Source organism: Prunus avium, chromosome 4 (genome assembly GCF_965620075.1).
Source record: "Prunus avium chromosome 4, drPruAviu1.hap1.1, whole genome shotgun sequence".
NCBI lineage: Eukaryota > Viridiplantae > Streptophyta > Magnoliopsida > Rosales > Rosaceae > Prunus > Prunus avium.
In genome coordinates this window covers 22,478,849-22,493,890 of record NC_142287.1, presented here as the reverse complement: position 1 = coordinate 22,493,890, position 15,042 = coordinate 22,478,849, and the positions used below count along the sequence as shown (strand labels likewise).

The 15,042-nt window shown below is 36.4% G+C and overlaps 2 protein-coding genes across 5 annotated transcripts; one reads left to right on the top strand and one right to left on the bottom strand.

Annotated features, from left to right (window-relative positions):
• Positions 1–448: 448 nt before the first annotated feature.
• On the top strand, positions 449–11,005 carry LOC110774104 (pentatricopeptide repeat-containing protein At4g04790, mitochondrial-like). Of its 4 annotated transcripts, none has more exons than XM_088251981.1 (16): positions 449–773; positions 1,077–1,121; positions 1,844–2,470; positions 3,085–3,264; positions 3,468–3,532; positions 5,302–5,409; positions 5,574–5,687; positions 7,029–7,124; positions 7,296–7,394; positions 7,668–7,787; positions 8,253–8,357; positions 9,215–9,379; positions 9,452–9,579; positions 9,758–9,836; positions 10,096–10,313; positions 10,659–11,005. In XM_088251981.1, exons 1-16 carry the CDS (start codon positions 458–460, stop codon positions 10,780–10,782), a joined length of 2,589 nt encoding a protein of 862 aa, XP_088108107.1. In that variant the 5' UTR covers positions 449–457; the 3' UTR covers positions 10,783–11,005. The 4 variants fall into 4 exon arrangements, with proteins under 4 accessions (XP_088108107.1, XP_088108105.1, XP_088108106.1 ...); XM_088251979.1 differs by having other exon boundaries at positions 1,820–2,470; XM_088251980.1 differs by having other exon boundaries at positions 1,074–1,121.
• A 357-nt stretch (positions 11,006–11,362) lies between these two features.
• On the bottom strand, positions 11,363–12,331 carry CRR41 (potassium/sodium hyperpolarization-activated cyclic nucleotide-gated channel protein). The gene has a single exon (XM_021948185.2). The coding sequence runs from the start codon at positions 12,247–12,249 to the stop codon at positions 11,596–11,598; it is 654 nt and encodes a 217-aa protein (XP_021803877.2). The 5' UTR covers positions 12,250–12,331; the 3' UTR covers positions 11,363–11,595.
• Between the last annotated feature and the right edge of the window lie 2,711 nt (positions 12,332–15,042).

Here is a 15,042-nt window from a genome sequence, read left to right as displayed (position 1 = left end):
TCTTTCACCTCTTACTTTTAAATTTTTTTAATAAACTTTTAATATAAAGAGGATGAGAGAGAAATAACAAAATATTAGAGATTACCCAAAGTAGAGAATATCGTTGAGGAAACTACTTTTAAATAGTTTGCTACTAGCCACGCATGTGCCAATTGGTTTTCTTTTTATTTTTTATTTTATTTTTAGAATTAAGAAAAGATAACATGGGTAGTTATGTTTCATAAAAGTAGGACTTATCATTTGATTTTGTTTTTAATTTTAATTTTTTTAATATGAGAAAAAATATGAATTTACCATATTATCCAAATTTAATTAATAATTTCAATTCTTAATGTTTGAATTAACCAAGAGCATTTTCTGGTATTTTGAATATTTCATAATTCTTTGCCTTTTGCTTTATATATATAGATAATAACTTTATAGTTATTTTAGCTAAATTTGGAGACTCTCTTGGGAGATGCTCTTACAAAGGCTGAGAGGTAAAAGAACACACTCAACGCCCAAAGCCACAATCAGAAATCAGATGCCAGCCTCCTCCAAAGCCAAGAGCCTGAGCTCTCTGGTTCGCTCAGCCATCAAATCCAAAGCCTCCTCCATATCTCTAGCCTCACCCGCCGACGACGCAACTCTCAAGTATTTCGCCTCCTCCCTCGACTCCTCCCCTCCCTCCAAACCAAAGTCCAAGAAATCCATCAAGTCTAACAAGCCACTCTCCGAACCCACCGATCCTTCTGTGGTCACCAGCTTGAACTTGGACCCGGCCTGGGCTTCAGGTATGGCATTATCTCTTTGTTTGGTTCGTTAGAAAGAGTGGGAAAAGTAAAGAAATGGGAAATAAAGTTCGGGGTCTTATGCACTTTATTGTATGAAGAACTCACCCAAACAAAGTAAGAGTTAAGGTCAAGTTCGTTAGTCTCAGTTTGGAGTAAAGGGTCATCCTTTCTTTGTCTATTTGTTTTCAGAGGATAAATTAGATTACTTTTCCTTTGTTTTCAAAGAGAGTGGATTCAGCAGAATTTAAGTAATGCATCATTTGTTGATGTTTTTATTTTAGATTTCATGTTTGATTGCAGAAGATTTGACGAACGAGGTGCCTGGGGAGATATTTTCGATATTGTCTGGTATGTGTTTTTTACTTTTATTGTGAGAATCAAAATAGTGAATCATTTCATTTTGTTCTTGGTTGCTAAGGGGGGTGTATTCAATTAGGATTTTAGAGCGTTTAAAAAGATTTTGTTTAAGTTCCAGCTTTCATAGAACTTGATGGAACTTTAGAATTCGTATAGAACTTGATAGACTTTCAAAAGACTTCTCTATAATTTTTTAATAAACTCGTTGAATGGTAGGTACTCTTAGATAAAGGGACTCCAGATTCCAGAATAATTTCTTTTGTATGTCCAGACTTCTGTATAATTGATCAGCATATTCCCAATATTACACTAGCTTGCTGAGCTTAAGATTTTTGTAGCGTTGTTTTTTGCCCTTTAAGGAAGTGAGAAACTTTCTGAAGTCGGTACTTTGATTTATGTATTGATACAATACTGTAGTTGAATTTTAATACTGTGTAGAAAGTTTCCTGATAACTTGAACTTTGATAGTAAGAGGGAAATTCCAATTTATCAGATAATATTCTTTTGATTGGTTAGCATTTAATAATTTCCTTCAGGTTCTGTCACCTTCGTGTAATAACTAATCTCTACTCTATAATGGTGTGACCATTTTTGTGCATATACTGAGGAGTGCACATTAGCTTATGTGTCATGACCTTTTTATTTTTCTTCCTAAGTAGTTTGGTTTTCTTGTTGATGGATCGTTGTAGCTGTGTATTCTTTACTCTTTTCAGGTGGTAGTTCTAGTAATTCTCCTGATCTCCAGGGAACTGAAGATGAGAAATCTATGGAAAAGGCATTGGAATTACCATGGTTTCCTGACATGTCTCATAGTGTGCTATCAATGCGTCGCAAAGAAATAACTCGTGAAAGGAAGCAAAAGTGGATTTTCAAAAGCTCTCAGGTAAACCGTTTTGGTCGGTTAGTTAACATGTGTGCCGACAGGCTAGGGACACATACCACTATTCAGGTGTTTGATAAATTGGGACGAGAAAGTGGTGTGAAAGAATATAATGCATTGATAAAAATATGCATAGAGAGGGCTAGGAGTACTGCCGATGAAGATGTTGGATTAGAACAGATTCACATGGCTTTTCAAATTTTTATATCCATGAAGGAACAAGGTTTTCCGCTGGAAGAAGAAACATATGGTCAATTTCTTGCATATCTAGTTGACATGGGTATGACAGAAGAATTTCAATTTTTTTGTGGAGTTATCAAAGCTGAAAACCCTAGTTCAGTTGCAAGACTAGGATACTATGAGATGCTGTTATGGATCAGAGTCGATGATGAAGAAAAAATTCAAGAGCTCTGTAATTACATCATAAGTGATGATGGAGGAACGATGTCCATTTTACAAGGTAAGTTTCTCCACTTCCAGGCTAGCGATTATTTTGAGCTCAGTTCAATTATATTCTAATTGTCTGAATATCTTAACTTTTTCTGAGACATTATAGTTATTAGTGGGTCATGTATTGTTGCAGTTCTCTTTGTTGTCACATCTGTGAAAATTGGTCTGTGTTTTCAAACAACCTTGTGAAATAATATGGCTGCCTATGTGTTTGAGACTTAATGGTGCATGGTTAATTATAGGCGAGGAATTCACCTCTGGAGGACTTGGAATAAATATCTTTTGTAATTTTTGACCAGATTCTTGAATAAGAGGGTCGCTTACTGATTAAAGAGAATATAACATGAAATTAAAATTTCAGATGTAACATTCTTTAAAATTCCGAGGAAGGACTTTAAAAGCGTTAATTGGGGTGAATGATGTTATCGGTTTTGCAACTGATTAGTGGTAAATAATAAAAATATTAAAATGTGTCTAGCATGGATATTTAGTGCACATATTAATTAGGACATTATGAAATTGGATGCTGGGATATTTTTGCACACCAGGACATTTTTGTGACCAAGACACTGTCCTTGGACTTGGCATCAGTGAAAACCTTACTGGATTCAACTGATGTTGCAGAGAATTATCTGTTAGCACTTTGTGAAAGTGACCGGAAGGAGGAGATTTTGCAGCTGTTGGAAATTATGGACATAACCCAATTCTCATCATTGGATTGTGTGGCTAGTATCTTTAGATGCTTGGGAAGGCTACTACTGGAGTCCTATGCGGAGAAGCTCCTTCTGTCATTTAAAGCCTGTGGTATGTTCATGATAATTATAATTTCCTGACTGGTGGACACTGGTATTTGCATTGGAATTTAAAATCCTATCATAATTGAAATACAAGTAGTGACTGATTTTACTTTGGGAAAAAAAAAAAAGGGATAGTGTACCATTGGTTCCATAGTATTCATGCACTGAAATACTTAGAGACTTGATTTTATTTTTGTTGCTAAATTGCAGACCGTGCAGCAGAGAACATTACAAACTTCATCAGTAGTTATGTTGTCGGCATTCCAAATTTAGCGGTGAGGAACTTCTCATGAATACTGCTGGTAATTTCCTCAAGTCGACAATTGTAAGAAGCACTTTTGCTTCTATGTAACAGTTGTGCACATTTTTAAAAGAAAATATATGGTAGTTAATTTTTTCTTAAATTTTTTATATTGCCATTAGTTTTTGGGCTCTAGTGATCATGATGTCGATGCTAGAAGTTTTATTAGTTGCAAGTTGTTCAGGTCTAAGCCTTTTTGGACCCGAGAATTAAAATTACAATCATCCCAAGACATATAATATTCAATTGTGCACACAGTCAATCCCACAAAGGAACAATCTGCTGATGATACTTGTGAAAATAGAGGGGAAGGAGGCTTAGAGCTGCTGATGATGGAAGTGGTCTTTTGGGTTGGAACTGCTCCAGAAAGGAAAACGATTTCGGTTTTGGCTGGGTTTTTTTTTTATGGTTTTTCTTTCTCATGAGGGGAATCAGATTTCATTCTTTTATTGTAGGGCATCTGACATTCTTTTTCTTCAAAGAAACCCTGGTGGTTCTTTAGGAAATCAGATGGTAAATTATACCTGCAGCTGTTTTATTTTTCTTTCAAAAATTCCAGGCCAAACAAAGTGAGCCTGGGATTCTAAGAAATTTTCAAAAGCAATGGCCAAAATTCACCGTTTGGACGTAGGGCTTTTGAAAAATTTAGAAACCTGTTTACAAGTTACAATTGCTTATGGTGGTGGGCTATAGTGTTTAAAAGCTGGTGATTTGAAGGCTTTGGATTGTTCTGCAGATCGAGTTATGGTTTAAAAGACAAAGATAAAAAAAGGGTAAATAGAAAAATAAGATACAAGATGAAGTTCTGCGAAGAGGAGAAGAGAATAAGAAAACAGGTTGCTGGAAATTCTGGGTGGTAGCTTGTGTTAGGATTTGAGCTGTTTTGAAGATCTTTTTGGGGGCTAGAGTTGTAGGACAAGCTTGGGTTTAGGTTTTGATTGTCTACACCCCGAAAATGATTGGATCTGCAAAGAGGTAAGGTAAGATATCGAGAGAACTTGAGGTTGCTCTGTGCAATGAACAGTAGCCCCTGTACAGTTTACAGTAAAGAGAAGTGGAGAAAAAGAAACACAGTAGGCAACCATGCCTTCAATTATTAAGTGTCATAGTTGTATATAACAAATTCTAACAGTCAATAGGATTAGATAGGAATGTATGGACTTCTGAAGTTACCATTTTTGTAATTTCTCACAAACAAAAAGTTACTGTTTTTGTAGTAGGACTGGGGCAATGGACTGCTGAAGAAAAAGCCCACATAATATTTCATTACGCAAGCTAGACTTCTTAATTAAAAGACCTTTTGCTCTTAGTTACGACCCATACTGAACAGCGACAGATAGAAAAATACCAAATATAATGTAAGATAAATATCCATGTCCGAACAAATTATCACTGACACTTGTTTGTTGATTAAAATGTTGTCCTTGAAGTTGTAGCTCTTGTAGATCTAGCCTCTGGTTTTGGAAAAGCATATCATTTTTCTAACCGATCAAGGGCCATTGCTTTAGTGTGAACTCTTTTTTGGAGTACTGATTCTCAGTTATAATTAAATAAAAATCAGCTTCTGGCAGCTTCTATCTTGTCTTTTAATAACTGCTTTAGAAACTTCAACTGCGATAGAAAAAGTACAGAGTGATTAGATCCTTGTTTTGCACTATCTGTTTATTCATAAATAACTTTCTATTTAGTGCTCGATGCTTCTTATGACAGTGTTGTATTTACACTAATTATTGGGTGTTGAAGGTTGAGGATGTCATTTCAAACTTTAAAAACTGGCACACGAAACTGGAGGTGACCCCTTCATCTGCTGGCTATGAGAAGCTTATCATGTACTGTTGTGAATCACTTAAGGTATGCTTGATCTGCTGAACAATAGATTGAGCTCCAACATTGGTCTTTCCATATTTTCTTTATGCTAGTTTGCTTCATGAAGTTGTCTTGTATGTTTCTTAAAACCCCTTAATGGTTTGAAGATTGCTTCAAGATTGGTTATTTGTTCATCTATTTCTATACAGGTGCATGCGGCTCTTGAAATGGTTGAGGAGATGTGTGAACTGGGTTTGACCGTTTCGATAGGGGCACTACACTCCATTTTACGTGCTAGTGACGAGAGCTGTGATTTTAATCTGGTGTGCTGCACTATTCTATACATATATATATATATATATATATATATTTTTTTTTTCTCCACTTGTATTGTATGACTTTAATTGTTTCTCTTCATACCTTTTCGATAGAGGAACTACATTCCAGTTTACATTCTAGTGACGGGAGCTGTGATATTAATCTGTGTGTTGCGCTATTCTATATATATATATATATATATATATATATATATATCAGTTATTCTCTCATCCGGATGTCTGTATGTTATTATTGTGTGAATGCCATTTTTAACAGGGAGGAAAGCAGGGAGGGGTAGCAGAAAATACATGGTGTCCGCACGATAATAACGTCCGGATGTCCGCACAGGAGAATTTCTGTATATATATTTATTCTCCACTTATATTGTATAACTTTGGCTATTTCTCTTATGTTTTAATGTGACGAGACTTGCTACAAATCGTAACAGTTTTAAGTAGAAAAACTCAAGGTGGGTGCTGTAAATATTATGGTGGGCAGCAGATGTTAGAAAGTGTAATAGTTAGAAGAGCCTTAGAGAAAAACAGAAGAATATTTAGGGTTACTGTAGTTGTAGAGTGTGGACAGAATGTGGGCTAAAAATAGAGGTGTCGCTTTGTTATTGGGTTGGGATACTAGGTCAGAAAATTAACTTGTCAAAATGGCTAGAAAGGACCATTTACCCATGCACGGATGCTCATATGGGTCCAATTGGACGGAACTTAGATGGAAATCTCAATCTGCACTGAGATTGGTAACAGACTTGACGACAAGGGTATGATTAAAAAAATTGAAACCACAGTAGTAATTTTGAAATAGGACCCAAGACATAGGGACTAGTGTAGAAGGCTGAACAATTTTGTGTCCAGTCAAGCCTTTGAAACATTTTTGACATTTTTACGGAGGATAACCAGAATCAAAGTGGTTGACTAGGGGATTTGTTAAAGTCATAACATGGACTATTGCTAAATCACAATATGGCTAATCTCCGAGTGAGAATTTTGATTTTAACAGAAAGAAAATGGAATATCATATATACATATATCCCATCCCCCTAAACAAAAGAAAAAAAAAAAAAAAGAATAACAAAGAAGATTGAAAACATAATGTCAATGGTTGAATAACCCATCGAAACTGAAGAATTTCCATTTATGTTGCTTTTGTTTTCCCACTGCTTGTTTTTTCCTGTCTTTGGTGGTTTGCCATCTTTTTTTATCTCCAGGTTGAGTCCTGAGTGAAATTCGAATATTATCTTTTTTGTTCTGCATTACTAATCCTCAAGGTTTAAACTTCTTTTTCATTGATTGTGTATGAGTGTTCTGATATGGGTTTGACTACTGTACCTTCAGGTTCGCCAAATGTATTCAATGATTTGCCAGTACAAATTAAAGGCAAATGGTGAAACTTTCAGGAGTATGATAAGTTTGTGCGTGAAAATGAAAGATGTAAGTTTTTATTTGGTTCCTCGATGAGTTTCCGATTTTGCACACTTGCATTTTTTTTTTCGTTTTCTGTTGTTTTCTGCCAAATATTTATATTTTGACAAACATGGAAGTTGAACCACAACTATCAGCCATACCACAATTTGATCTCATTATGTTTCTTTTCTATTGCAGTATGGAGGTGCGTATGACATGCTGAGTGATTTGGAGAAAATGAATTTAACTCCTACTGCTAGCATGTACAATGCTATAATGGTGGGATTTTTCCGAGAGGTAACCTTCTTTGATCTATGAGATCCTTTTTATGTCCCTTTGTGTGGACTCTTGCTTTCTTCCAGCTTTGTAAAACTAAGTGGGCTTCTCATGCCCATATATTGTTCCTTGTCTGCAGTATATGATGTTTCCTAGTTGTCTATGGTGTTGGACAATGACTATGATTTTTAACATGAATTAGTGATTGTTTAAGCTTTCATTAGTGGTTGAGTTCTGTTTCTAGTTTTCCATCAATTTGTGGCCGACACTTTTTCTTTTTCTTGTACTCTGCAGAAGAACATTTATGGTGGGTTGAGGGTTCTCAAACAAATGAAAGAAGCAGATGTACAACCAGATTCCCAGACTTTCAGCTATCTAATTAGTAACTGCGAATCTGAAGAGGATATTAACAAGGTAACCTGAAGTTTTTTGTTCTGGCCAAGGTTCCATGTCTTACTTTCTGTTGTCATATGATATTCAATCTGGGTATTTGTGAGGCCTTGTTTGTTTGAGCAGAATGCTTGTACATAAATAGGAATCACTCCTTTTCCTGATTGTCCCAGACATACAGCGAGAAATAGAGAGATAATTTAAGTCTCTTTTTTATAGACACCTCTAAATTTGCATTCCGTGGAATAGGAATATCATCATCGTCCCTGTAATTCCATTCCACCTGTTTAAAGGAATTGATTCCAGTCAACGACGGTCAATTCTTTAGTTTTGTTTCCTCTGCTTGCCAGCCAAACATCACATCGTGATGGCATGGGAAACCCATTCCTGATTTGAATTCTGGCCAAACAAGTGAGGCCTGATTGTCCAATTTACTAATATTTTATGAGTGTTATTTCAAAAGATGCTGATCTGGTTATCTACTTGTAGTATTATGAAGAACTGAAGCATTCTGGAATTCAAGTTACCAAGCAAATTTTCATGGCACTTGTAAATGCATACGCAACTTGTGGACAGTTTGAAAAGGCAAAACAGGTATCTATGCATGTGGCAACTTCTTTGTACCGAGTCTCTTATGATCCAAGGAGAAGAGTTTATGTTATCTTTAATGTAGCTTTAGAAATGGGACAATGACAGAATATGATTGCAGAACTTGTGTTCTAGTTTATCATTGAATATAACTTCAGTTTGTTTTAATCTTTTATGTGGGGTAGTTGTCTACTATCATATTGATACTTTCCTCACGTAGTGATGTGATTACTATTTAAATAAGAAGGGACTGTCTTTTTGTTTTTTTGGGAAAATATGAATAACCATAAACATTGGGAGTTTGCAGCCAGTTCCTAAACGTTTTAAAAAACTGTTGTCATTATTGTTTTTTCTTGCGAGAGTAGAGCAAAACAAAATGGCCTGCCTCCTAGAATTCTTTTGAATAACATTCAATATGGAATTTTTATTTAAATGTGGAGGAAAGTAAATATTTTTATTTTAAATTTTTATTTCTACATAGTCCGTTTTCCCCCTATCTTCTATTTTTTTAATACTGTAAATGTCCTCTATCTGTGTTTCCTATTAGTGCCTTATTCATTTTCCTGCAATATTGTGATCATATGGACAACATTTGCCTGGTATTCTAGTTTTTAGCATTCTTCTTACTAATAATTAACTGTTTACTATTTAGGAGCTGTTTTTGGCGCTTCAACTCCCTCTACTTTTTTATTTATTAGGAAGGAGTGTGTGATGACTTTTCGGAATGCTAATAACAATTCCCTTATATTTTCTGTTGTACCAGAATTATGACTCTATGAGTCTACAGTAGAAGTTCTAGGTTTCTATATACTTATGAATATGAATGGTTTCTAGTGATCTTACTGATACTCGTTGAATGGTAGGTACTCTTAGATAAAGGGATTCCAGTAAAGTGCTTGAATGAAATTAAAAGCATGCTTGTCCAATCCCTTGCATCACATGGGCAATTGTGTGATGCGTTCAGTATATATGAAGAGATGAAGCAAGCTGGATGCAGTTTAGAGCCGAAAGCTGTTATAAGTCTTATTGTGAGTTCTTAAATTAATGCTTGGATTCTTTGTCTTGTCTGAACTTCTAACATTTTCTTAATTACCTCTTAGGAGCACCTCCAATCTGATGAAGAATTAAGCAGATTACTCCCTCTTCTTGATGAATTAGATGATCCAGACTATTGGTTTGAGGGTTGCCTGAGAACAATCTTACATTGTGTTCGGTACAAGCACTTAAGGTCTGTTCATATAACAGTTATGTTGAGAATACCTTGGGTATTCTAAGCCTTGCATTCAATTTTTAATCTTGGGCCATTACCAATTGCTTTTGGTTTGGATGCTCCAACTTTAATAATTTCCTTCATCTGATTATTTTGACAACTCCTAGTTGCTCATGTCTCTCTCCTTTTGATTTAGACCTGCGCTCAATTTACTCAAGCAACTCAGGGATAAATTCTGTACTGACGAATTAGCTCTAGAAGTAATTTTTAATCAGGTTTGTTCTTGTTCTCTCACAATAGATGTGTGAATGAACATCTTATTTTGGTAGCAGCAATTCATTGTTATTTGGTTAAATGGTATCTTCCTGGTAATTTGGTTTAACTCTTTCAGAATCTGTTTTCCTTTCTGATCTATGAATATATTGCCTGTTTTCCTTTCTGTAATTTGTATATTCACATGTCTCGTACAAGACTCCCTTGCGGTATGTTGTATCAACTGACTGTATTTTGTTGCTTTGCTGTGACAAATTGTAGGTGTTTGCCCTAATTGCAGAATCAGAGTCTACACATTTGCAGTTGGGCTTGGACTTGCTTCATGCTATCAAGAATGAGCTTGGCCTCACCCCTTCACGGAAATGTCTTGATTTTCTTCTCAATGCTTGTGCTAATGCCAAAGATCTGAGAAATTCCCTACTGATTTGGAAAGAATATGAAACTGCTGGCCTGCCTTACAACACTTTAAGTTTCATAAGGTGAATAATCCTGCTGCTAGTAGAAATGTTTCAATTTTTGGTGTTCGCTTTTTACAAATAAGCCTATTCTAACATGTCATTTTATAAAAAAACCATTCAAGTCCAATACTTTAGAAAAACCTCATGTTGTACTTTCAAATGAAAAAATTGTATCAACTAAGAACCAATTACAAAATGACAAGTGGCTAATTGAGGCCTTTTTTCTCCAAATAGGCTCTCTAAGGGTTTTTGTATAAAATGTCATGTTATAATGGGCCTATTTGTCTCTCTTGCTTGAAAACCTTGTTTCCTTGGATTGGAAATGATTTTGTTGACCTCTGGGTTTCAATATCGGAATTCTTGCAGGATGTATCAAGCCCTTTTGGCTGCAGGGGACCGCAAGGCTTCGAAAATTTTGCTTAGTAAAATTCCTAAAGATGATCCCCATGTTCGAACTATTATTAAAGCATGTAAAACCATTTACTCATAGGGTAAGAAGTACAAGAAATAAACAAGATGAATGCATCCTTTAAATTAATGCATTGAATTTGATAAGTAACTTTTTTTTATTTTGCTCCTTGAGAAATGAAACCACGAGCCTTGTACTGGGATAAGTCCCATATATCCAATTTGTACGGAATGCTGGTTCTATATGCTCAATTCACATCGTTTGGAGCAAGTTGTACTGTCTGGGTTTCTTTTTTTCTTTTTTTTTGGTCGTTGCATTGTCTGCGATACGGATGGTTACATCTATTGTGGTTCCTTAAACATGAAAGACATTGCGGTTTTATTTTTGGTTTGCAAGACAGGTTCTAAGATACGATACTGAGGTTTGAATGGGAGGCTGGACCTGTGGAACTGATGAGTTTAACTATCAAAGTGTGTGCCTTCTTTAAAGAATGGCGGATGCATACATCTCCCAGGTTAACTTTGTTAAAGTGGATAGGAGAATGTTTTGTATGGAATTTCACCTTTATGAATAAGTAAATTTGCACTATAACTACCCAAGGTTATAACAGATTCGTTTTCTTTGGAATTACAGGAAGATCTGAACCTATAATCACTAGATGTCAAGCTCACAGGCAAATTGATTGAATATATTTCGTCGTTCAATAATACTAGACACACCAACTCGTCTCTTTTCCGCACTCTTAAAATGAGTTGGAAGAGAACCATTTTCCAAAACCAAATGTACATTTAGAAGCTTGTTCTTTTTTCATGGCGCACTCTCCATTAGAACGAAAGACCATCATGAAAAGCAAAATATCCTATCCTCCATTGTCACATTGCTAAATTAGCTTTTTCAAAAAGACAAAGCAACAAGTATAGCTTGCCTGCAGCGTGCCTTGGCCTGCTCAAGCCTCTCATTCAAAGTCTCTTCCTTCACTGCAGCCTTTATCATAACCATGTCCATTTCTATCAACTTCAACACCCTGAACAACTCGGTCACCATTCTGTCTTCCACTTTGCCTTCATCTCTCAACACCTCTGCTTCCTCTCTTGCTCTCTCGGCCACAATCTCTGCAACTTTCACCAACAAGTCAGCGGAACCAAATTCTTTTCCCATTAAGCTCTCCAACTTCTCCAAGAAGTCAGCTATCACATACCCTATTGGCTTCTCTAGCTTTATCTCTTTGGTTCTCTTCCAACCAATCTCAAAGTTGGGTGGCTCAGGCTTTACAAGGCCAGTTTCTGACCTCCTCCTGTCCCGGGTGATTTCCGATTTTCTGCGCTTTTCGATCGGAAATGTCTCTGCACTGGTGGTGGTTTCAGAGTCTGGACTTGGAAAATCTGGTTGAGTAGAGTTTGGAGGAGTGCATGTGGTGAGGGACAAGTGTTTTCTGCATGATCTGTGGGTGGAAAGCTGAGGTGGGTTTGTGGTGGTTTGGGTTGGGAGGAGATGGTTTAGTGGGTGAGGATTTGGAGTTGAGAGGAATTGTGGGAATATGGAAGCCATGCCTGCAGCTGGGAAGTGGAAGCCAAACTGAGAGAAAGAAGATAAGGCTATTCTCCCTGTTAGGATGCGAGTCAGGCGTTTTGCTGAGCATTAAACCGATTAATCACGGGTCCCACTTTATTATATAGCATTTCATCAGATTTTTATTTTTAATTGACAATGTGCATTGAAAACTTTCCCTTTTTGTAAACTCTCAAATTCCTCTCTCTGTGAAAGTTGCAGACCAAATGCAGAGCAAAAATCGAGCTCTCAAAACCTTCTCTCTTACTCCATAGAAGTCTCAGACCTCACTCAAGATATGAAAAATGCAGAGAAAAACCTCTCAAAATTTTCCCTAAAATCGGCCAAGTGAAGTGACGGCTGCTGGGGAAACAAGTCTGCTCTAAATTCCCCCAGCTGGCAGCCACTCATTGGCTTCTTAATAAGACAAAAAAACTCATCAGGACAGAAAACCTACAGCCGATAATACGTGACCAAATAATGAGCTAGCATATATGTTGACTAGCCATAACCTAATGCGCTCGAATGTATGCAATGCATTACCTTTGAAGATCTTGATTGCATCGTGCCACTGTTGGTGTCTTCCACATTAATCATCTTCAACTAGACTAACCTAGTCTAATTAACCTTGAGCTTGATGAATTTACATATGCAATTACAAGGTTGTCAAGGGAAGCTAAAAAACCTTAGCTAAACATAACCTAACAAAAACACAGCTTAAAATTGTTTTTAGCTTTTAGTTTGCACCACCCTCCTATTAAGAGTGTTTATCTACATTGAAAAGTTAAGGGACTCAAATCGGGTTTATAAGAAGTTGGGCTACTCCCTTCATTGCCAATTGATTTGCGGTGGAACTTCAACTCCGCTACCCTTTATCCCTCATCTTCTCATATATTTTTCCGCTATCTCTAACAAAAATGAAAACAAGGATCTATAAATGAAATGGTTATCAACGTACTTAAATTTGAATTTGGTTAATCCATTTTATCATCAATTTCATACCAAATTAACTGAGCAAGTCTTGCTTAAAGACTTAAAAAGACAATTCTTTCACCACTCAATAATGTATTTTGTTTATGTTTTTGGAGAGTGATGCATAACAGTTCAAATTTTGAAAGAGTCAAACAAAGTAGGGCAAATATTCAAATATGCTCATATATGCTCATATTCTTATTCTTCTCCAATATTGAGGTATTTATACAAGTACAAAGATGTGGTAACCCTAAATAAAATAGGAAATTTATCTAAATTACAATAGGAAATAAATCTCTATTACAATAGGACTAAATAATAATTGATAAGTAATCAAAATTCTAACTAAATAGGGAACCAAAATCCTAACTAAGTAAGGACTTGCCAACACTCCCCCTCAAGTTGGGGCAAAGATATTTCGCACGCCCAACTTGACAAGCGAGTCATGGAACACCATACTCGACATTGACCAATCGAACAATTGTAGAGAAGACCTTGTCATAAACCACAAGTGAAACAACCGACAAACCATAACAAATAAGGCACATAGAAGAACACATAAAAACAAAACACAGAAACCTTGTGAGCATGATAGTAGATAAGTCAGAACACAAACCCTGTGAGCAACAGTGGATAAGGCAGAACATAGAAACCCTATGAGCACGGCAATAGGTAAGGCAGAACACAGAAACCCTGTGAGCACGACAGTAGATAAGGCAGAACATAGAAACCCTGTGAGCACGACAATAGGTGAAGTAGAACCAGAAGCAAATGAAGAAATAAAGGCATCAACATTGGGCATGGTGATGAATGATGGGGTGGCGGTAGCGGTAGCAATAGCAAGGTAGGCAGCAGGGACGATAGCAAGGTAAACAACAGTGGCGGGCTAGGATTTTAGGCTAGGTGTATAGTGCAGCGAAAATAGGTAGTGTTTAGGGTTAGGCTTTTTTTATGTTGTAGAGATATATCAAAACACACCAACATGGCATCGGCAATGACCATAGCAACGTAAAGCGAAGCAAACAAAAGCAACATCAATAGCAACAATAGCGGCAACGGTAACATCAATTGTGGTAGTAGAGGCAACAACAACAACAATAAAAAACGGACAAAGCAAGGCAAGGCAAGGCAAAAGCAACGTCAATGATCATAGAAACGGTAGCAGAAAATGATGACAAATTCTTCCGTATCAACTTTAGCTAATTCATGCAGACACAACTTCTCTTCAATCCTACTCTCCTCCTAAAGAGAATGGGTCGTCGGAGTCAAGAAATAAGTAACATCTTCATGGGGATACGTCAAGGTAATGGGTATACGTCAATAAACATATCATTTTCACTCCCCCTCCCCAACATATCCTTTTCACTCCCCCTCCCCCCCTTGAAGAGGAGGGGAGGAGAGTACTTTAATTTCAAGGAGAACACAAGCACATGTCACAACAAAACCTGGCTCTGATACCAAGTCAAACAAAGTAGGGCAAATATTCATATATGCTCATATATGCTCATATTCTTATTCTTCTCCAATATAGAGGTATTTATAGAAGTACAAAGATGTGTTAACCTTAAATAAAATAGGAAATATATCTAAATTACAATAGGAAATAAATCTCTATTACAATATAACTAAATAATAATTGGTAAGTAACCAAAATTCTAACTAAATAAGGAACCAAAATTCTAACTAGGTAAGGACTCGCCAACAGGAAGTACAGACTTGGTTACCTTCAAATAACCATTCATTTTATGGTCAAGCCATTTCATTTAGGCACCAAGGTTATTCAAGGCCACCGCATGCCTGCAAGGCCTGCAGGGTGTGTCT